General features: G+C 48.6%; 1 protein-coding gene across 2 annotated transcripts in view; it reads right to left on the bottom strand.

The window, feature by feature from the left end:
• The window catches only part of EIPR1 (EARP complex and GARP complex interacting protein 1), a 176,196-nt gene that overhangs the window by 56,544 nt on the left and 97,476 nt on the right, over positions 1-22,176 (bottom strand). For both annotated transcript variants that reach the window (XM_038006508.2, XM_007971618.3), the window contains one exon: positions 9,491-9,647. In XM_038006508.2, coding sequence (XP_037862436.1) covers positions 9,491-9,647 — 157 coding nt within the window. The remainder of the gene's footprint in view (positions 1-9,490; positions 9,648-22,176) is intronic.

Genomic DNA, 22,176 nt, shown 5'->3' on the forward strand with positions numbered 1-22,176 from the left:
GGGGGCTGGGCATGGTGTCTCACACCTGTAATCCTAGAACTCTGGAAGGCCGAGGTGGATGGATGACCTGAGGTCAGGAGTTCAAGACCAGCCTGACCAACATGGTGAAACTTCGTCTCTACCAAAAATACAAAAACTAGCCAGGCGTAGTGGCGGGCACCTGTAATCCCAGCTACTTGGGGGGCTGAGGCAGGAGAATCGCTTCTACTGGGAGGCAGAGGCAGAGGTTGCAGTGGGCCAAGATGGCACCATTGCACTCCAGCCTGGGCAACAAAGTGAGACTGTCTTAAAAAAATTAAAAAATAAATTAAATTAAAAATAAAGAGTCTGTGACTTCCCCATTCTCTCTCTTGCTCCTATTCTCGCCATGTGATGTGTTGGAACCCCTTTACCTTCCACCATGATTGTAAGTTTCCTAAAGAATCACCAGGAGCAGATGCTGCTGCCATGCTTCCGGTACAGCCTGTGGAACTGTGAGCCAAATAAACCTCTTTTTTTATAAATTACCCAGTCTCATGTATTTCTCTATAGCAATACAAAAATGGACTAACACATTAAATAGGTACTGAGCATTGCTACGAAGATGGGAGCATTGCTAGTGGACGCTTGCAAATGTGGAAGCAGTTTTGAGACTGGGTAACCAGCAGAGGTTGAAGGAATTTGCAGGGCTCAGAAAAAGAAAGGAAGATGAGGAAAAGTTTGGAATTTCTTAGAGACTTATTAAGTGATTGTAGCCAAAATGCTTACAGAAATATGGACAGGGAAGGCCTGACGGGGCCTCAGACGGAAACGAGGAAGCTATTTGAAACTGGAGCAAAGGTCATCCTTGTTACGCCTTAGCAAAGAGCTTGGCTGCGTTGTATCCACTCCCTGGGAATTTGTGGAAGTTTGAACTTAAAAGAAATGACCTAGAGTATCTGGCAGAAGACATTTCTCAGGAGCAAAGTGTTCAAGAGGTAGCCTGGCTGTTTCTAACAGCCTACCATCAGATACAGGAGCAAATGAATGACTTAAAGTTGGTATTTATGTTTAGAAGGGAATCAAAGCATAAATGTTTGGAAAAGTCACAACCTGGCCATGTAGCAGAAAAGAAGCAAAGAGCATTTTCAGGGGAAGAATCCAAGAGGGCTGTGGAGCAATCTCTTACAAGAGAGATTTGCATGACTAAAAGGGAACCAAGGGCTAATAGTCAAGACAATGGGAAAAAGGCCTTGAAGGCATCTCAGGCATCTTGGGAGGGGGAAAGCCCTTCCCAAACCAAGGTCCAAAGGTCCAGGAGGAAAGAATGGGTTCCAAGGCCAGGCCCAGGGCCCAGGGCCCCGCTTCCTTGTAGAGCCTCAGGACACTGCTCCCTGCATCTAGCTCCAGTCATAGCTCAAAGGGGCCACAGGTACAGCTCTGGAGGGTGCAAGCTATACGCCCTGGCAACTTCCACATGGTGCTAAGTCTGTGGGTGCATAGGATGCAGGAGTGAAGGAAGCTTGGCAGCTTCCCGCAGATTTCGTGGGATGCATGGGAAAGCCTGGGTGCCCAGGCAGAAGCCTGCCACAGGGGTGGAGCCGCCGCAGAGAGACCGTACTAGGGTAATGCTTAGGAAAAATGTGAGGTTGATGCCCCCACAGAGTCCCCATTAGGACACTGTCTAGTGGAGCTGTGGGAAGGAACCTGCTGCCCTCCAGACCCAAGAATGGTAGAGCCAGAGGCAGCTTAAATCCTGAGCCTGGAAAAGTCAAAAAGTACTCAGCTCCAACCCATGCGAGCAGCCATGGGGACAGCTGGCCAAGGTTTTGGGAGCCCACTCCTCATACCAGTGTGATCTGGACGTAGGACGTGGAGTCAGTGTTGGAGCTTTGACATTTAATGCCTTTCTTGCCAGGTTTCAGACTTGCATGGGGTCCGCTGCCCCTTTGTTTTGGCTGATTTCTTCCTTTTGGAATGAAAATGTTTACCTAATGCTTGCGCTCCCATTGTATCTTGAAAATAAATAACCTGGTTTTCATTTTACACCCCATACCTTGAGTCTCAAATAAGACTCTGGATTTTTGAGTTGGGGCTGGAACAACTTAAGACCTTGGGGGACTATTGGAAAGGGATGATTGAATTGTGCAGTGTGAGAAGGACACATGAGATCTTTGGGGGCAGAGGCAGAACGATACAGTTTGAATGTTAGTTCCCTCCAAATCTCACGTGGAAATGTGATCCCAATGTTGGAGGCATGGCCTAGTGGGAGGTATTGGATCACAGGGGTGGATCCTCATGAAAGGCTTAGCACCCGTCCTTTGGAGATGAGTGGGTCTTCCTGCTCAGTTAGTTCCCACAAGATTTGCTTGTTGAAAAGAGTCGGGCAACTGCTTCTCTCTCCTAACATGTGATGTCCTGGCTCTCCCTTCACCTTCCATGATAGTTGTAAGTTTCCTAAAGCCTCACCAAGAGCATATGCTGGCACCATGCTTATATAGTCTACAGAACCCTGAGCCAAATAAATCTTTTTTTTTTTTTAATAAATTACCCAGTCTCAGCATTCCTTTATAGCAATGTAAACAGACTAACACTGGCAGCTAACCTAAAATATAACAGTGAGAGATATACTGAAAAATAGTTAAAACATTACACTAGATGGGTGTAATTTGATAAAAGCACCCCCAAGGGAGTGTTCGGTCCAGTTCCACCCAGGCGGCCAGCGGTCTGCTGAACTGACTTCATCCCACCCAGGCGGCCAGCGGTCTGCTGAACTGACTTCATTCACAGAGGGAACTCATCTGAATGATTTCCAAAGTCCTTTTCAGCCAGAAGACTGTGGCCGTGCCCTCTGTAAGTTCCTACTCCTGAGGCCGGCTGCCTTGGCTGGAGTAGCAGGGGCATCAGCCACTGTGAGGCTAAAGAGAGGGTGGAAAGAGGGTCTGTAACTTATTTTGATTCATTAAAAACAAAGTTATGTGGCACTGAGCAAGAGTCAATAAATGTAGACTCTACATCTAATAAACAAATAAATAAATGTACTCTATATCTAATAAATGTAGAACTGGAAAGAATCAGAGGCCCCACAACCACCCCCACTCCACACACAAGGGAACAAGGCCTCAACAGAAATGACTTGCCCAAAGCTAGAACACTACAAATAACTACCTGCAAATCTGAAACGAGAGCCTCCACCCTAGGTTTACTACCTTGAATCCACCATCTCTCCCACAGTCACTACAGCTGAAGAAGAAGCAAACCACAGGTAGAGAGGGGAAAGCAGGTTAGAAAAGAAAGGGATTTTGTAATTTTCAAAATGCATAATTCCCATATACAGCATACTTTATTGATGTTTATCAACCAAAAGGACCAGCTAGAAAAACTGAAACATCCTCAAAGCTTACTCTCATGAAGATACATTTACATTCCTAGGAACAGAAACAATTTCTTTTCTTTTCTTTTTTTTTTTTTTTTTTTTTTTTTTTTTTAGGCGGTGTCTCGCTCTGTCGCCCAGGCTGGAGTGCAGTGGCCGGATCTCAGCTCACTGCAAGCTCCGTCTCCCAGGTTCACGCCATTCTCCTGCCTCAGCCTCTCGAGTAGCTGGGACTACAGGTGCTGCCACCTCGCCCGGCTAGTTTTTTTGTATTTTTTAGTAGAGACGGGGTTTCACCGTGTTAGCCAGGATGGTCTCGATCTCCTGACCTCGTGATCCGCCCGTCTCGGCCTCCCAAAGTGCTGCGATTACAGGCTTGAGCCACCGCGCCCGGCCAAGAAACAATTTCTTAATCACACTGTGATGAACACAAATGGCTCCTTCTGTTCATTCGGCAGGGAGGTGACCCCAGTGTTTCTGGAGTTCTGGGGTGAGACCTGGCTATGAATCCTGAGTACTCCCTCTGAGGAGTGAGTAACCCTTTACCTTAACCTCTCGGGGCCACAGGGTAAGGGCAGTCCCCACTTTACAGGATCGCTCTGGGAAATGGATGAGGTAATGCACACAAAGCCCTGGCAAAGGGGCCTGGTTCATAGAACGGTTCGATACGATATGGTTGTTGCAAAGCATTCACTTTCTCACTCAAATACGCGGAGTGTCTGCCCTGTGCTGTCCTTGGTGCTGAGGACACAGCCTCGGACCTGACAAAGTCAGCAGCTTCTGCAGAGGCTCAGCATCCACAGAGAAAACCACACGTGAGTGAGAACAGAGACAGGAATACTGAGCAGTGACAACTTCTATGAAGAAAGATAAAATTGGACAAAATGGGCAGGGTGTGGTGGCTCACACCTGTAATCCCAGCACTTTGGGAGGCCGAGGTGGGCAGATCACTTGAGGTCAGGAGTTCGAGACCAGCCTGGCCAATATGCAAAACCCCGTCTCTACTACAAATACAAAAATTAGCCAGGCGTGGTGGCTGGCACCTGTAATCCCAGCTACTCAGGAGGCTGAGCCAGGAGAATTGCCTGAACCCGGGAGACAGAGGTTGCAGTGAGCTGAAATCACGCCACTGCCCTCCAGCCTGGGCAACAGAGGGAGACTCTGTCTCACACACACACACACACACACACACACAATGGGCAAAATGGCAAGAAATCACGGGGTAGGGGTGGAGCGTGGTGACTTGAGAGGGAGGTAAACAGGTGAGGCTGAGACAGGAGCGTCTAAGTGGTGCTGGTGGCGGCGCAGCTCCTCTCAGCCCAGCTCAGGACCTCCGTTCCTGCCGGGCAGAGCTGCAGAGCACCACGGCTGGCGGGGACCTCGGGGGCGCCTTAAAGGAATCCTGACACTGCCTTGTTTTTAGGGATCTTCCTTAGCGAATATAGTAAGGGACACAACAAAAATAAAAAATTCTAAGAATCCATCCATCTGAATGGACTTCTTCCCAGTCAGGGCTCTTTTAAAATTTAACCTGAAAGACTGTTTCCGGACAGCATGGGAAGTGGGCATCAGACGTGCCTCATTCTGCCTCTCCAGCAACAACATCGACACAGGCTTTAAGTCTGACAGGAAACATTTTACGGCCTGTTCTCTCTGAAGCTGCTACCTGAAGGTTTCCTCTGCAAATAAGAACTTGGGTCTCCACAGTCCTTTATCTTAACCCAGACATTCCTTTCAGTTGATCTCAGGTCTTTAGACAAATTCAACCAATTGTTAACCAGAAAATGTTTACATTTACCTACCGTCTGGAAGCCTCCCGCTTTGAGTTGTCCCCCCTTTCTGGACCAAACCGATGTATTTCTTAAATGTATTTGATTAATGTCTCATGCCTCCCTAAAATGTAGAAAGCCACACTTCACCCCAACCACGTTGGGCACATGTTCTCAGGACCCCCTGAGGGCTGGGTCACGGGCCACACTCATATTCGGCTCAGAATAAATCTCTTCAAATATTTTACAGAGTTGGACTCTTGGTGGACACCATGTAGAGGCCCTGACACATAACCACCAGCTGAGCAACGTCATCTCTGCTTCAGGGATGAAGGTTTGAGCTAGAAAGATGAGTGACTTCCTCATGACCCGACTGCCCCCGAGGAGCGGGTGAGGACCAGAAACCGGGCTCAGTACTTCCTGGCCAGTCTCTGCCTGCTTCCATAGGCTGCCGGGCTCTGGAGCACGTCTGATTAGTGTTCAGGGCGGTACGCTGGGTCACAAGACTCTATAAGTTCCTTCTTTAGCCTTCACTGTTCCCACTAGCAGGAGCTAAGGGCAACTGGAGGGGTGCTCTGTTCAGCCTCTGCTTGTTGGAGGGCTGAAAACAGATACAGGAGAGGTGACCGAAATTAGGACATCGGGTTGCTCCAGACAGGCAAAAGTTGAAATGGCCAGGAAGACAGGAGCCCCGAACACCATTCCCTGGGGTGTGGGGCACACCTCTAGTTTGTAGGGCACACCCATGGCAGCCGTGACAGTGGCTGGAGCGGTAGCAACATGAGTGTGGGGAACCGTGTGGCATTCTCGGGCACTCCCTGCTGGCCAGAAGCTTTGTGCAGTAAACATTTCCTGGAGCTGTTCTTGCTGCCAATTATGTGCCAAAAGGAGGCAAACAAAACTACCACCAAGCACCTGGAGTCTGACCCCAAAGGGCGGCCTTCACCTGTGCTGTATTCACCAGGCCGACGTTCCCCAAAATCAAATTCCCTGTCTAATCGCAACAGTTTCACGCCATGGAAGACACTTAAAAGAACACGCCGGATGACACCAAATGCTGGGGAGGATGCAGAAAGGAGGCCCTCATGCTCTGCCATGGCTCACACATGCAGCAGCTCCGTACAAAACTAACTGAGCCGAGAGAAATAAAACCTCCTGTTCACGCAAATACCTGTTCGTTAATATTTACCACAACTGTAGTCATCATCGCCAAAAACAAGGAAAAACCCAGATAAGCTTCAATAGGTCAGTGCTTAACAAACCGTGGTGCGTCATGCCATGGAATATCCCACAGCAGCAAAGAGGAACCGGCCACTGACCGGCACACGTGGCGGCTGGAACCCAAACTTGAAAATGAAGCAGCAACTCAACCTCCAGGGAATCAAGCTAAGTGAAGAACACCAGTTATCAAAGGTTACACTGTGTGATTCCATTTATAGAACCTTCTCCAAATAACAATACAGAGAGAGAGTACAGATTCGGGGTGGCCAGGGGCTAAGGCCTCGGAGGGGGAAGGGAGGTGGCTGTGGCTATAAATGTAAGGTAGCACAAAAGACCTAGGGTTGGAGTTGTTCTGTGCCTTGACTCTGGTGGTGGCTACACAAACCCACACACACAATAAATGGCACAGAAGCCAGTGTTCACACACAAATGCATATAAACAGGTGGAATCTGTGTAAGTGCAGTGGGCTCTATCAATGCCAGTTTCCTGTTTGTGATACTGTACAATAGTTACGCAATGTTACTCTTGGGGAAAACTGGCTGAAGGATACATGGGATCTCTCTGTTATTCCTACAGCTCCATGTGAATTTACAACCTCAAAATAAAAAGTTTAAGAAAAAAAAGAACATGCAATAATATATTGGATAACAAAACAGAATTCAAGAAATGCTTTAAACAATAGAGGCAAAATCAGAGTAAATGGCATTCCAAGGTAGATAGTTCAAGATAGTTGAATTTGCCTGTTTAATATCAACAATTTCTTTTTTGTTGTTGTTTTTTTTGAGACGGAGTCTCACTCTCTCACCCAGGCTGGAGTGCAGTAGCATGATCTCAGCTCACTGCAACCTCCGCCTCCCAGATTCAAGTGATTCTCCTGCCTCAGCCACCCAAGTAGCTGGGACTACAGGCACATGCCACCACATCCGGCTAATTTTTGTATGTTTAGCAGAGATGGGGTTTCGCCATGTTGGCCAGGCTGGTCTCGAACTCCTGACCTGAGGTGATCCACCCACCTCGGCCTCCCAAAGTGCTGGGATTACAGGTGTGAGCCACTGCACCCAGCCTTCAACAAGTATGTTCATAAGTGTATGTACATACAATGCAATGTAACAGTATAATCTAATAATTGGTTCCCCACGACACACACCCGTGTGGCCTGTCTTTACATACAGTGTATGTGATAGTGTCTGCACAAGGCGGGAAGTTGAGAAGCAGTCTGACAGCTCCTTGTCCCCGGGGAGGGCCAAGGCCAATGTCCCTTTTCTGAGCTCAGCTGTCTCTGCACATCCCAGCAGGACTGTCATCCTCTACACATGCTAACCTCCCTAACATGACCACTGACCTGCACAGAGTCTCACTCATCTGCTCCCTGGTGCCAGTGTCTCCTGCAACGTGTACACACATGAACACATACACACATGTGCTCACGTGTACACCACACAGATGTGCACAAATGTCTATTTGCTGGGGATGTGGCCATGATTTGAACTGTGGAACTCGTAACAGTGCGGTGTGGTTTGCCCAGAGATCCTGCATTCGGGCAGGCAGCGACAGCACAGAGGCAATCACTCCTGGGGACTTTGGGACTCTCCATCTGCCTCCCCTTACTGTGCAAGACTGGCTGTGATTTTAATACTCAGAGCATCTCCGCAAGAAGAAATATCCACTGGTAGAAGCACAGCAAGTATACAAATAATTCCACCAGCCGGGCGCGGTGGCTCACGCCTGTAATCCCAGCACTTTGGGAGGCGGAGGCGGGCAGATCACGAGGTCAGAAGATCAAGACCATCCTGGCTAACCCGGTGAAACCCCGTCTCTACTAAAAATACAAAAAATTATCCGGGCATGGTAGCGGGCGCCTGTAGTCCCAGCTACTCAGAAGGCTGAGGCAGGAGAATGGCGTGAACCCGGGAGGCGGAGCTTGCAGTAAGCCGAGATCGCGCCACTGCCCTCCAGCCTGGGAGACAGGGCAAGACTCCATCTCAAAATAATAATAATTATAATAATAATTCCACCACAAACTGATACACAGAGAGCATCCGGAGCCACAGACAGCCTGATCTACAGCACTGCTCTCCTCCATACCTGACGAAGGAAACCTGAGCTGGTCCTCGGTCCCCATTCCAAACCTCATCTCATAAGCGCATCCCTCTTCAGTTCCTCTAATAACAATGAATGCCTGCTCCCTCCGGGGCCACAGCGTCCAGCCCGTAATGATTTCGGGTGCATCGTGGCCGGTCCCACCCACAGTTAGCTGTGTACATGCTGGGTCTCCCCATGCAGATCATGACTCTTGGAGGCCGGGTCCTCTAACTTGTCACCTTGGTGTCCCTGGAGCCTGGCAGGGTTTGTGTAGCAGGTGTTTAATAAGTATTTGTTGTATTAAATTGATTTAATTGGTAGAACTGACTAGACAGAAGTCACTGTACAAACGATGAGTCTCTCGCAGACATACGCACATGTGCACGTGTTACTGCATTAAGTGAGACGATCACTATCGTTATTGTCAACACTCATAACAACATTATGCCCCCGCAATCTCCTTTAGAAAATGCGGCTTCTTAATCTTTACCAAGGCCTCAGGGCCTTCAGACAGCAGCTCTGACTGCCGTGGAGAGGTCCCTGGGAACGACCGGTGGGTGGACACAGCCAGGCCTCCAACCTCATGAAGCAGCGACAGGCCAGGGAGCCACGTGAATGACACGCCACATGCCGTAGAGGGGCGGGCTCGGGCACGCAGCCCCATATGCACACTGTGCATTCATGCTTTGTCCACAGGAGGAAGGGATTCTAGGCTGCAACCTGAAGTGGTAAATAATTTACGTACGAGTATGATTCGACGCACACTGACCAAGCTGAGAAGCCACACAGCACTCGAGGGCAGTGCGGCGCCTGACCCTTTACCCTCTGGCAGGTCCCCGTGGGCAACACTCCTCTGAAATGAAGAGGAGAAAGAGGGGATGCAGGCGCGCTTGCTACATTTCTGTCAATGTGGCTAATCTAGAAAACACGGGGACTAAAATTAAAAATCAAATTCTAGCAGCTTTTTAAAAGAAAGGAGCGTTTTTGAAGCATGGATGGTAGCTCCTGCAAAGGAATCTGCACAAGCTCCTGCACCTGGCCAACCTGCAGGCTCATTCTGGGCACATGAAATATGCAAAATCCTACCAGGCCATGTTGCCGTGGGCTGTGTTGTCAAGGTGACAGAGCAGCTCCAGGGTCTGCGCCGTGCTGGATGAATCATCAGGGGACTCGTGGCTGCCTGATTCCAATTCCTTCGGCATCCTCCACACGGCTGCACATGTCAGGACTTTGCTGTCTGAAGCTGAGCAACAGAGCATAATGGATAATGTCAACAGAGCACGGTGTGCCCCGCATTCTGCAGACAGCACACCCACATTTACACAAATCCATAAGCAGGGCGCACCTGCTCTTTAAAATATTTACGACTGCAGGCAGCAAAGACAGAGCAGGGAGAAGCACAGCCTGAGTCGGCAAGCAGAACCCGGCACGGTTCATCATCGGCATCCTGTTCGCTCACTTTCTCTTTGTTTTAAACACCATCATGCTGTTTCAAAAGAAAATTTAATTTCCTCAAAATCGATTTCCTTCCGTTCTTCTTCAATAGTTCTTCAAAAAAGGGAGTGAAATGGGGGACTAAAGATTTAATCACCACACATGCAGCTGGTGTCTAAGGTTGGCATTAAATGGGTGTTCTCCTCATAGCTGTATGAGATCACCTTAAATGACTATTAAGCACACTGAGCAATATTCCATTTGGAAATCCTGTCACTCATGTTATTCTACCTCAGTTTACCTAAAGTGATGAGTGTCTGGGACCGGAAGGTAACGCCATTCAGAGGCATTGCAGGCTGAGGCCTGGAGTCCTGGCGTGCAACAGGCAGCAGCCCAGCCTCACCATGTCATCAATACAGCCCCTTCTCCTAGAAATGGGAGTCCCATCCTTACGTGGGCCTGCTGGTGGCTGTTCGGTCCCCCTGAGTCTTGACACTCTTTATTTTTAAGATGCTCCAGGAATCTAGAGTACCTAGAAAAGCTACTTTGTGGATAAAGAGACTCAACTTGCATTAGAAAGACTGGGGTCACTTGTTTTCAGGGAAGGTGCCAGGCTCTAGGTCTCTGACTCTCTAGAAATTTCTCAATATAAGTTTTTAAAAATTAGATTTAACATTGAATTCTTGAAGATAAATCCTTTCAGAATTTGCTTTCCATTTAGTTTTAAATTGAATATGTGCTAAACACCTCTCCCTTTTAAAGATGGCCTTTAATGAATAATAGTAAAATAGCAAACAGCATTCAACATTAAATCATCAACTTATATCAAGTGAAGAATATAAAAATATTATATATTGTGTTAGAACAAAAAAAATCCCATGAGTAGTACAAGAAGAAAAACAGTATGGCATTACAAAATAACAATGACCTTATGTTACAATCGAAAATGTATCACTTACTGATGATGATGCTCCTGCAATCTGAATATCAACTAATCAACCAAGAAATGCAGCAACAAACTCAATGACAAAATATCTAGCTTTGTGAATATTATTATTACCATTGTTAACCATGATGGAATGATAACAAGTTAAAAGATTAAGATTTCAACCAGGATTTTCTGATTCCAAATTCAGTGCCCATTTTATATACCATGTTGGGTCTAAAAGAACATGCAATTGTGGCTTAAAGAAAAAAAAATCCTTCATCATATACTCATACAATGTTAACATTTCCAACTTTACAAAAATGGAGTGTACAGACAGTTCCATCTACATGAGAATTTCATTTATTTATTTATTTATTTAGCTGAAATTTTCAGTTACACGGTCTTCTGTGGAGCTCATGAGATTGGCAATGGCACTCCTGGAAACACGCAAATAACCGAAGAGAAAGTTGGCAATTTGGAGTAGGAAAGAAAAAATGGAATGCCTAACCCACCAGCACACACTAACCCAACGAGGTAGAGATTATCTTAATCTTTCTAAATGGCAGAAAGATACATGTCTAATCTTACAAATGATAGGACTAATAAAAGGAGCACTAAATTGTGGCTATACTTCAAAATGAATGCAATATATAAGATGACAAAGGGAGGGTATAGTAAAAACAGCTATTCTGTGGAAGAAATGACTAATGGCAGACACTCCCCCTACATCCCCAACAAATTCCTTCTTTGGCAAATTCTTTTCAGGTGTAAACAAAGTGACTTTCCTGTAACTGCCAGCTCGCCAAACTCCATGTTGCCCTCAATAAAGCAAAAGTGGTGCATGTGAAATAAGATTTTCCACTCTCAGGTAAGCTACTTTCCTTCAAAGCCTACACCAGAGATGATATTTAAGTGACTAGTTGGACAGCGAGTTTCCACATAACCAGTTCGTCTAGCGCTATTCACCTCTCTCCCCAGAGTCCATCAACTTCATAGAGTAAAGAAGGCAATGGAGGAACCTCCCAGAAAATATCGTTAAGAGAATCTACACTCACTTCAACTTCCTACACTCACTTCAGCTTTCACTCTGAAACCTTTCATTCTGAAAACTTTCATTCTGAAACCTTTCTAATGTTGTAACAAAGAGGGGTTTTTGTTTCTATTTTCTTTTAAAAACATAAACCCACAAGGATAAGAAGAGCAATGAAGTTTTGGAAGCTGGAAAGAAATAGACCCTTAGAAAGACCGTCACCTGATTTACTACAAAAATAACACTCAGAGTGGAGAAAGGATGGTCTTTTCAATAAATGATGCTGGATCAATTGTATATCCATATGAAAGAAAACAAACTTGTATCCTACCTCATCACATACTCAAAAACCAATTCCAGATAGACTGATGATAAAGATGTAAAGATAAAATAATACAAATCTTTTCTAGAATACATAGTAAAATATCTTCTCGACCTTGGAAAAAGCAAAGACTTCTTAAATGGCAGGGGGAAAAAAGCTGGATCATACAGAAAAAGACAATAACAGAATCTATTAAAATTAAGAACTTCTATTCACCAAAAGACCCTATTAATTGGACTTCATCAACATTTATAACTTCTTTAAAATCAAAATTAAAAACTCTGCTGTTAGAAAGACACTACTGAAGAAATGAAGCACTGGCCAGGCGTGGTGGCTCACGCCTGTAATCCCAGCACTTTGGGAGGCCAAGGCAGGCAGATCATGAGGTCAGGAGTTTGAGAGCAGCCTGGCCAACATGGTGAAACCCCATCTCTACTAAAAATACAAAAATTAGCTGGATATGGTGGTGGGCACCTATAATCCCAGGTACTCGGGAGGCTGAGGCAAGAGAATTACTTGAATCTGGGAGATGGAGGTTGCAGTGAGCTGAGATCACGCCACTGCACTACAGCCTGGGCAACAGAGCGAGACTCCATCAAAAACAAAAACCAAAAAAATGGAAGGAAGGAAGGAAGGAGAGAAGGAAGGGAGGGAGGGAGGGTGGGCGGGCGGGAGGGAGGGAGACCAGGGGGAGATATTCATAATATATACATCTGACAAAGGGCCTGTATCCAGAATGTATATAAAGAGCTCCTACAGCTTAATAATGAAACAACTCTCAGTTTTTTTAAATATACCTAACACCAAATCAGACACTTCACAAAAGAAAACATATGAATGTTCAACAAGCACTAGAAAAGATGCTTAACATGACTAATAATTGGAAGAAGGCAAAGTGAAACCAAATGAGATTCACCACACATCTTACTAGAATGGTGAAATTTTCATTTAAAAAAGACCAACAGTAGCAAGTATTGGCGAAGATGTACAGTAACTGGATCTCTCACAGATTGTAAAAAAGAGTGTAAAACAGTACACACATTTTGGAAAACACTTTTGTAGTTGAACATCCACTTACCAGATGCCCCAATAATTCCACTCTTAGAAGAAGCTGTCACAAAGCTTGGCTTGTTAATAATAAGCCTTGTGGCCGCTTTCTGACTTGGGCAGTGAAACCCAGCCCCAAGTAATTGTGCTCAGGTGACGGGATGTAACTGCCAGAAGTCAGGGGGTAGCGATTATCATAATGACCAATGAGACCAGAGTGCCGGCCAAGGAAGCTCAACTGGCAGAGGGCTGTGGAGACAGTTAATGGAGATGGTATTCCTAGGGGCGAAACAGAGGCACGCAAGGAGGGTACTGCCTGCCTGACACATACACACATGCATGCAAACATACATAGCACACATACATATTAAAAAGAAAACCAGAATGAATGTGCGGAAGGCTGAGGGAAGTCACCCCACTCACAGTCATGATCCCTTACCCAGCTCCAGATCTGAGCCAGCTTCAGAGCTGGAACTCACTGACTATAAAGATGGTCTGATTCCCCACGAGTTAGGAACCTGCAACCCTAGGGCAGGTGTACACTGCAACGAGTACCCCCGTCTGTACCCAAAGGCACCCACGGCCATTTCCTGAATGCCATTCCCTGGGCAAAGGGTAATCCCCACACATTTCCAGGTCTGCTGAACACAAAGACACGCACAGAGGCCCAGCAACCCAAAGTGTCCCACTGTCCTCCGGCCCGAGTGGGGCATGGGGACACCAGGTAATAAGTAAAGTCCTAGGCAAAGCCTGGCTTACGGCAGATCCTTTGGGTCTGGGGATGCACCCAGTGGGCAATTCCAGGGTCTGTTAAGGTCAAATAGGATTGACATACTGGGCAGTTTGTGACAAGTCCATACTGGGTCTGTGGCCTGTGGAATTAATGGGAAGGTCACATAGAAGCCTCTGAAACTGCACTCCCATCCCATCAAAGAGTGGCAGAGATCTGTGCTTACTTTAAGAATCAAGGATATGAAGTGGGTGTGGCTTTGCTGAATTCACCACTGGCTTCTGCAGAAAGCCAGTGGGCCCTGGAGAATGACTGTGGATGACTCTAAGCTCAGCAAAGCAGGAGCCTGCTCAGATCCACAGTGCCAGCCGTGGACTCTTGTTAGACCAGATTCCCAGGCCCTTAGGCACATGATGTGTGCACACGGACCACCAAATGCATCCTGTCCTCTCCCAATGAAGAAAGAAGATGAGAAAACCATCCGCATTCACAAGCAAAGGAAAACAGTATACACTCTTGCCACAGAGCTGTGCTGGTCTCCCATTTTCTACCATAATATAGTTCAAAGAGGTCTGGGCAGCCCATAGAACATCACACGGACCCACTGCATTCATGACATCACAGTGACGAGGTAGGAGGAGCATGCAGAAGACCTTGGCAAGACGGCAGGAGACACAGGCTATGGTGATTCCGGGACCTGTTACTTCTGCTGAGGACACCAGGACTTCCCCTCCAGAGCAAAAGCAGAAATGACGCTGCAATGCCTGGCAGGCCTCTTCATTCTAGAGGTGACACATTACACACCTAGGAAGGCTAGGCCAGCCCAGATGCTGGCGTAGCACGTAAAGCTGCCAGCTTAGGCCAAGAGGGCACTGCAGCAAGATCAGGCTGGGGAGAGGCAGCCCCGCCTCTGGGGACGCCTAGTAGACCTGCTGGTGTGGAAGCTGTCGGTGGTAGAAAGCATGTTGTTGGTGGTAGAAAGCATGCAGTGTGGACTTTGTGGAGAGCCCGGGTGGAGTCACCATGTGGTTCTGGGGCTCTGGAGCAAGCCATGCCATCTGTAGCACAGAACCACATCTTTGATAAACAGCTCTGACCATGCTTCTGGGTGCTGATAACGGAGCTCCTGACCATGGGGCACCAAGTGCCACGTGTCACTCATGAGAAGAGCTCAGTCATACCCACCAGGTCACAGGGTTGGGCAGGGCCAGCAGTGATTTACTACAAAGTAGAGACGGCGCACACAGGACAGAGTCAGGCAGGACCAGAGGGCACCAGAAAACTGCATGGTAGGTGCTCAAACCATACATGACCTCCCCGCCCTGGACCCTCCCTGCACTCATGCCTGTGGCCATGTGGGAGTCCTGTACTTTTAGCTGAAGAAGGAGAAGAGACCTGAGCTGCTTTATAGATCAATGAGTTCAGGAGAGGGCATAAGCCAGACATGGGCAGGCACCGTCAGATGGCTACACTCAGGAGAGGGCTGGAAGAGCATGGAGGGAAAGGTGATTGTGAAGAAAGGCGATCATGAGGCAGGGCTCCCAGCACTGCTCTGGCCATCTCCACAGCGGGCAAAAAGTGGCCCGTGCTCAAGGGCGTGGCCAGCTGCCTGGTGACTGGTTAGAAGCCTGGAAGGAAAAAGACTGAGAAACTGGAGACTCAAGGTGTTGCATGCGGCAAGGTGATGCCTAGGGCCCCTTCCATCCTGAGAACGGGAAGGGGTTCACCCGATACTTATTCCAAGTATGACTTTGCCTTTCTTGGCTACAAAAACAAAGCCAGCACCCTGATGCCCTGACCAGAGACCACCCCGCAACGGCCCCACCACCACAAACGGCACATAATCAGAGAAGCCACAGAACCGCACTATGCAACAAGCAGGGGTGGGCCCAGGATCTCCACATCACACCACACCACCCAGGTGTGCCGGGTTCATGCAGCAAGAGCATGCAGCACAGCGCGGCCAGCGCCTTCCCCAGGAAGCAGCACGGTGCTGGATCCAGCTCCTCTGTCAGTTTCCTTGCCTCGATAATAGCACACAGAGGCGTGGAACCCAGTATTTCCAGATGGCTCTGTGTCCCAACAAATGATGCTGCGGCACCATGAACTTTCTTATTATTCGACAAATTTAAAAATGCATATATTTATAGTATACAACATAATGTTCTGATACGTGTATACATTGTGGAATGGCTAAGTTAAGCCAAGTCATATTTGCATTACCTTACACACTTATTTTTTGTTGTGAAGACACTTGAAATCTACTCTCTTAACAATGTTCAAGTATATGATACAATGCTAATAACTTCAGTGACCATGATACATTGTTACTAACTGTAGTCACCAAGACATCCAATAGATCTCTAGAACTCATTTCTCCACCTAACTGAAACTTTGTATCCTTTCACCAACATCTCCCTTTTCCCCATCTACCCTCCCGCCAGCCTCTGGTCTCACCTTCTACTCTGCTTCTGTAACTTCAGTATTTTTAGAATCTGCATATCAGTAAGATTGCGTGGTGTCTGACTCTGTGCTGGGCTTATTTCACTGAAGACCTCTAGGTTCATCCATGTTGCTGCAAATGGCAGGATTTCTTTCCTTCTTAGGCCTGAGCAGTGCTCTATTTGCATCATGTTTCTTTATCCGTTCATCCGGCTCATTAGCCTTGATGCATACCCAGGCTGCTTCCATATTGTAATGAATGTCCTAATCATCTTCAGCTTGCCATGCCCCAGAAGAACTGGATAAAAAAAAAGCTTTCCTGTGTCTGGCAAATAACGAAGCTCCCAGCACTGCTAGGGAAGCGTCAAAGGCAGGGGCCACAGGAGGCTTCCTTCGGGCAGGACAGATCAAAACAGGGAACTGCAGTGGGTGGAAGCATCAACTGTGTAAGCCACGTGCGAGTTCATGTGACACACGAAGACAACCTCACCCCGTTCCTTTGCAAAACACTACGGAACCAATGCACTTTTCTTCCCCTTTTTTTTTTTTTTTTGAGATGGATTCTCACTCTGTCGCCTAGGCTGGAGCGCAGTGCCGCCATCTCGGCTCACTGCAACCTCCGCCTCCTGGGTTCAAGCGACTCTCCTGCCTCAGACTCCTGAGTAGCTGGGATTACAGGTGCCACCACCATGCCTGGCTAATTTTTGTATTTTTAGTAGAGACGGGGTTTCTCCATGTTGGTCAGGCTGGTCTCGAACTCCTGACCTCGTGATCCACCCGCCTCAGCCTCCCAAAGTGCTGGGATTACAGGCTTGAGCCACCATACCTGGCCTCAATGCATTTTTCTAAAAATTGGTAAATAAAAGGAAAATAAAATTAATGAAATTTCTAGTGTATGAAAAATGTACTTAGATTTTCCAAAAGATTATAAAATTGCCCTTCTAGAATTTAGTTTGAAAATCTGGTGGGTACAAGATGAGTTCAAAATGCCTTAGTAAGGTATGTGAACACCAGAAATCACCCTGAGGAAGATTAGCGAACATTAGAGGTGTGTGCAGGCAGGAGGTGTCTCTGGCATTGCCACCCAAAGAAATGAACAGAGCTGCACACGTTGCTGAATAAGGAGTGTGCTTGGGGTTCAGGAAATACGGTAGGCATTCGTACCTCCAGAAACTCTCCATATCCTCAGAGGCAGATGAAATGGAAGGTAAACAGCACTAAGGAAGAAGCACCCATGGAGACACACTCATCGGCTCTGAAACTCTGAGGATTTCTGTAGCTGTTTGGATCCCAAAAGAGTGTTCAACACACATCCAGCAGCCATCAAAGAAACTAAGGAGCTTTTAAGAAGGAAAACCTGATCTTTAGAAGGAAAATGCTGTAATAAGCAGGGAGGCATTTCATCTTTTATCTATGTTTTTCACACACTCCTGAACTAGGGTCCTGAAAATGTAACTTCCTGTGCCGAATTAATATCACAATGACTAGGAGCCAGCAGAGGTCAGGGCTTAAGGCTGCCACATAAAACCAGGCCTATGGCACAAACCACAGCAGTACTGCCCACAGACACCACGTCTGTGCCGACAGAAGTCAGAGAACCACAGGATACCTGGGCTGGAAGGGAACTCCGATATCATGCTGAATGAACACAGCCCCCTCATTTCACAAATGAGGAAACTGAGGCCCAGTGAAGCCACTGACTTTTCCAAGTTCAAACGGCTCATTAGCACTGATGTCCAGAATGAATGCAGCCTCCTGACTCCCATAACAGCCCCCTGCTTTGAAAGAGAAAATTCCAAGTTGTGTCTTTAAAGCCAATTTGATGCCACTACCTACTTTTTACATGTTAACACAAAAGCTAAAGACCCTTAAAGAGATAAAGAGATAATCAGGGCAAAATGAAGGGAGGGAGGCATATTCGTGACCGCCTGTGCTGCCTGCTGGAAGGGATTACCAGGCAAAAGGCTTACAGGAATTCAAAGGAGATTAGAGCCTTTGTGAGCATGAATAGCAGCTCCAGTCAGGCCGGCTAAAGGGTGAACAATGCCCTGCCTGGGGGACATAATCTGATCCCCAGCTGGAGGAGGAGGAGGCTTCCAGGCTGCACAAGCAGTACATTAAGATGGGGCTATTTTTAGAGCCTGCGGCCATCTCTGAGTCTGGCAGGAGCTGAGCAGGATGGATGAGGACAAACGACAGCCTCACTGGGCGCTCACCTGATGCACGTATGCCTCGGGGTGCATGACAGGATGCCTGAAAATCTGGGCCTAAAAATACCTTCCTCGATGGCCTTTTAAACGCCTTAGGGATGGCACCATGTACAGATTGCAGCGCCTGAGTGTGCAGGGGCAGAGACTGACTGCAGAAGGCGGCAAGGCTGATGAGCAAGACAAGGATGACACCAGGTCTCTTATCCTCCAGGCATTCGTGAGGGGCACCCGCGCCTCTGACAAGCTCTGCTGGCCAGGAGGCAGCAGGAGGTGGTGCCAGCATCACAACAGGCTGCTGCCCCAACAGGAAGAGGGTGCTGAGAAGTGGGGGTGTCAGGGGCTCGCCGGCCATGAGCTCCAGAGATACAGTGGGCGCAGGCATGAGATGCCAATCAGAGCAGTCTAGACCAGATGGAGCTGCAGCAGAGGCCAAGAGAGAAAAACACAGGCAGGCTGCTCAGCCCCAACTCCACATGCCAGAAAGGCTCAGGGCAGAGACAGAAAGCTGGCCTGATGACCACAGTGCAGAGGCGCGGCCTCTCTTGGCTCTTCACCTAAGCCAGCTCACAGGCCTATGGCCCCTCGGTTTAGGGGAACCCAGGTCCCCTTGGGGAAGGACCCATGGCTATTTTATAGGAGAGCTGACCGTGGGGAGACGGAACTACCCCCAGACCCTGAATCAACGCCAGTCCTGCTGGACCCAACACATCACAGGGTCTACGGCCAAGCAGAGACCTGGAGGTTGTGGCCCAAGTCCACCTCAGAGAACCCAGTGGGGTCAGTGTATCCAACCTGTGGTTATTTCTCCAATCCCTGCATGTGCGTTGGAATAGACGGACCTGGCATTGGCAGGATGACCACACAGCATGGCTACAGAGCCAGTGATGACAGGAAGGACCAGAGGGATGCCCCAGGACATTCCCTCACCCATGAAAATAGTCAACCGAAAGCAGCACTGCAGTGTTGGTGGGATGGAGAGTTAGGACCACCATGGAGGTTGGGAAAGATGCCGGGTGTTGCCGTTGACCACACCCCACTAAACCCAGCTGTTTGGCCTGCATAGCGGCAGAGGGTTCTCGGAGAATGACAGTGCATGATCATAAACTTAATCAGGTGGGCAACCCCAACGCAGCCATTTCAGATACGCTGCTGTCACAGAGCACGTCTGCACAAGAATGCAGGCCCTGGCTTCTGATGCAAAGATTGATCTAGCAATTTGGTCTACACCACCAATTTGAAGGGCCAGCAGAAGCCATTCGCTGTCACCTGGCAAGGCCAGCAGTACCTGTTCACGTCCTGCTGCAGACCTACATCAAGACCCAGGCCTGGGGCCAACATGCTGTGCCCATCAGGCACATCTGGCCTGCACCCCATGAGCTAAGAGTGGTTCTGCATTTTTAAAGAGACATCAAAGGACACAGAGAAGAATATAAGACAGAGACCGAATGGCCTACAAAGCCTAAAATATTTACTCTCTGGCCCTTTAAGGAAGAAATTGGCTGGCTCTATCCACCTGTGCCAGTGACCCCCTTGCCGCCTCAGGTGCTGAAGGCGCCCTGCAGACCGTGCCCTGTGTAGCGCACAGACTGTTCGGCTGCTCTCCTTGGAGATGCGCCCTGTTCTCAGCCAAAGGCCCTGGAGGGAGACTGCAGGAGGCAGGGCCTTCCGCGCCATAGTCCTGGAGTGGTTGTGAGTGTGTGCAGGGAAGCGTGGCCCCAACACTGGGCCCTTGGTCCTTCTGTGACCCCGTCACCTCAGCCTGGTGATAGCCTTTCCATGAGCCTCTCAATCCAGAGACTGGCACCCCAAGACTTCCTGCCCACACCAGCTCCGGGAGGCCTGGAGCCCATGCCAACGTCCTGGTTCCCTCTGAAGGCACCCGTGGGGCCTATCTGTACCCTGCCTACAGCCCAGAGGGTTCCCACACCCTCGGCACAGCATGCTGTCAGCTGTGACCGCCTACTCCCCACCTGCAATCCAGAGGGCAGCCTCCTGTCAATCCAGCGATTGTGGACCAGCTCCAGCCTGGCCAGAGCAGCCACCTCTGCTGCACAGCGGGCTGAGGTCTGCGCCCCGCCAAGATCTTCCTTCCTGAGCTGTTCTTGCTCCGTCCGGGGTGACCTGAGGGAGTTTCTTAATATCTGACGCCTGTGACTCTTCTACCACACTTAGCGCTTCTTTATACTAAACTTCCCTGTTAAACCTGCTGTTTCCACTTCCTGCCCAGACCAATACAGCCTGACCTCATCCACAAAGACCTCAATCACAGGGACAGAAAGCACACTGAGGACAGCATGCGTTTGGAGCCTGTTGACCAGGAAGCATCGGGCACCTCAGATGCCTGAACAACACAGGTGCACACAGGTGGGAAGTAAGCCGGCTCCCCTTGGCTTAGGGAGGTCTCAAAGTCTGGTGATGTGGAGCAGGTGGGGGCATCTTCACCACCACGAGGCCGACTTTGGTGGGGCTTTTTGAATCTAGGAGGCAACATATGACATAAAGCCTACCTCTATCATATGGCGGGCTGTGAGGACCTGCATGGCCACTGGCACCCCGTGTTGGGGTGAACAAGCATGCTGTGTGGGGCCTCTGGGAGGCCCATGGGAGAATCACAGGCCAGCTAGTGAGGTGTGGGAGGCAAGCAGTGTCCCTTCTGCATGTAACTTCTCTCCTGTCCAGACACAGCTCCTGGCTTCCCTACCCACTCCATCACGTGGGCATGCTGTACACTGAGCACTGCACACCACAAAACGCATGTGGTCTGATCATCAAGCCCTAAGCACAGGCAGAAGCAGCAGTCATACTCAATCATCACACTCAATCATCGCACTCAGTCACTGCGTGGAAATCTCACTTCTTCCAAACAAAATTGTGTTCAAGCAAGTCCTGAGGCACAGGCAGGTGGCATAACCACGGGTAGCAGCTCCCTCTGCCTTGGCGCCGCTGCATTACCTCTGTTCTCCTGGGAAGCTCCCCAGCACCGCGAATGAAGAGGAGCACCAGCCCTCAGCTCGGGAGCACTGACCCTTGGCTTGCACACAGCACGGCCTCATGAGCTGCAGCAATGGGAAGTGCTCCATGAAGAAGTGTCTCTGACGACAACTGGTAAAGAAGAGAAATCATACCAGGAGGCAAAATTCTGAGCAGGACACTTGGCTGTCCACATTGTCCAGATGGGCAGAGATATGGGTCTGTATTGATTTAGAGGCAGTAGCCTCCATTTTGCCCTTATAACAAGGACTTGGAAAGCACAGAGCGGGGGCGAAACAAGAGGGGATGTCAGGGCTCAGGCTGAGCAGAGTGCAAGCCCATCTGTGCCCACACGGATGCTCGCCGCAGGGTCTCTGGAGCCCGCAGTTCCTAAGGGGCTCTCAGAAGACCTGCTCTGCGGATGCCAGTGCTCCTGCAGAGGGCCTGGTGTGTGTCGGTGTGTGCCAGTGTGTGCTCTGCGGGGCACCTCCTCCAAGCTCCAGGTTTATTACCTTTTCCTTTTGCGTCTCCATGCGGGGGTGGTAGCTGCTTCCCATGGTAACTAAGATCTGTGTTTCCTCCCTGGATGAAATCCCTGCTTTCTGGAACACAGGCACACTTATTACAGGTTTGATTCTAGACCACCACGATAACATTAA

The sequence above is a fragment of the Chlorocebus sabaeus genome, chromosome 14 (genome assembly GCF_047675955.1).
Source record: "Chlorocebus sabaeus isolate Y175 chromosome 14, mChlSab1.0.hap1, whole genome shotgun sequence".
Lineage (NCBI taxonomy): Eukaryota > Metazoa > Chordata > Mammalia > Primates > Cercopithecidae > Chlorocebus > Chlorocebus sabaeus.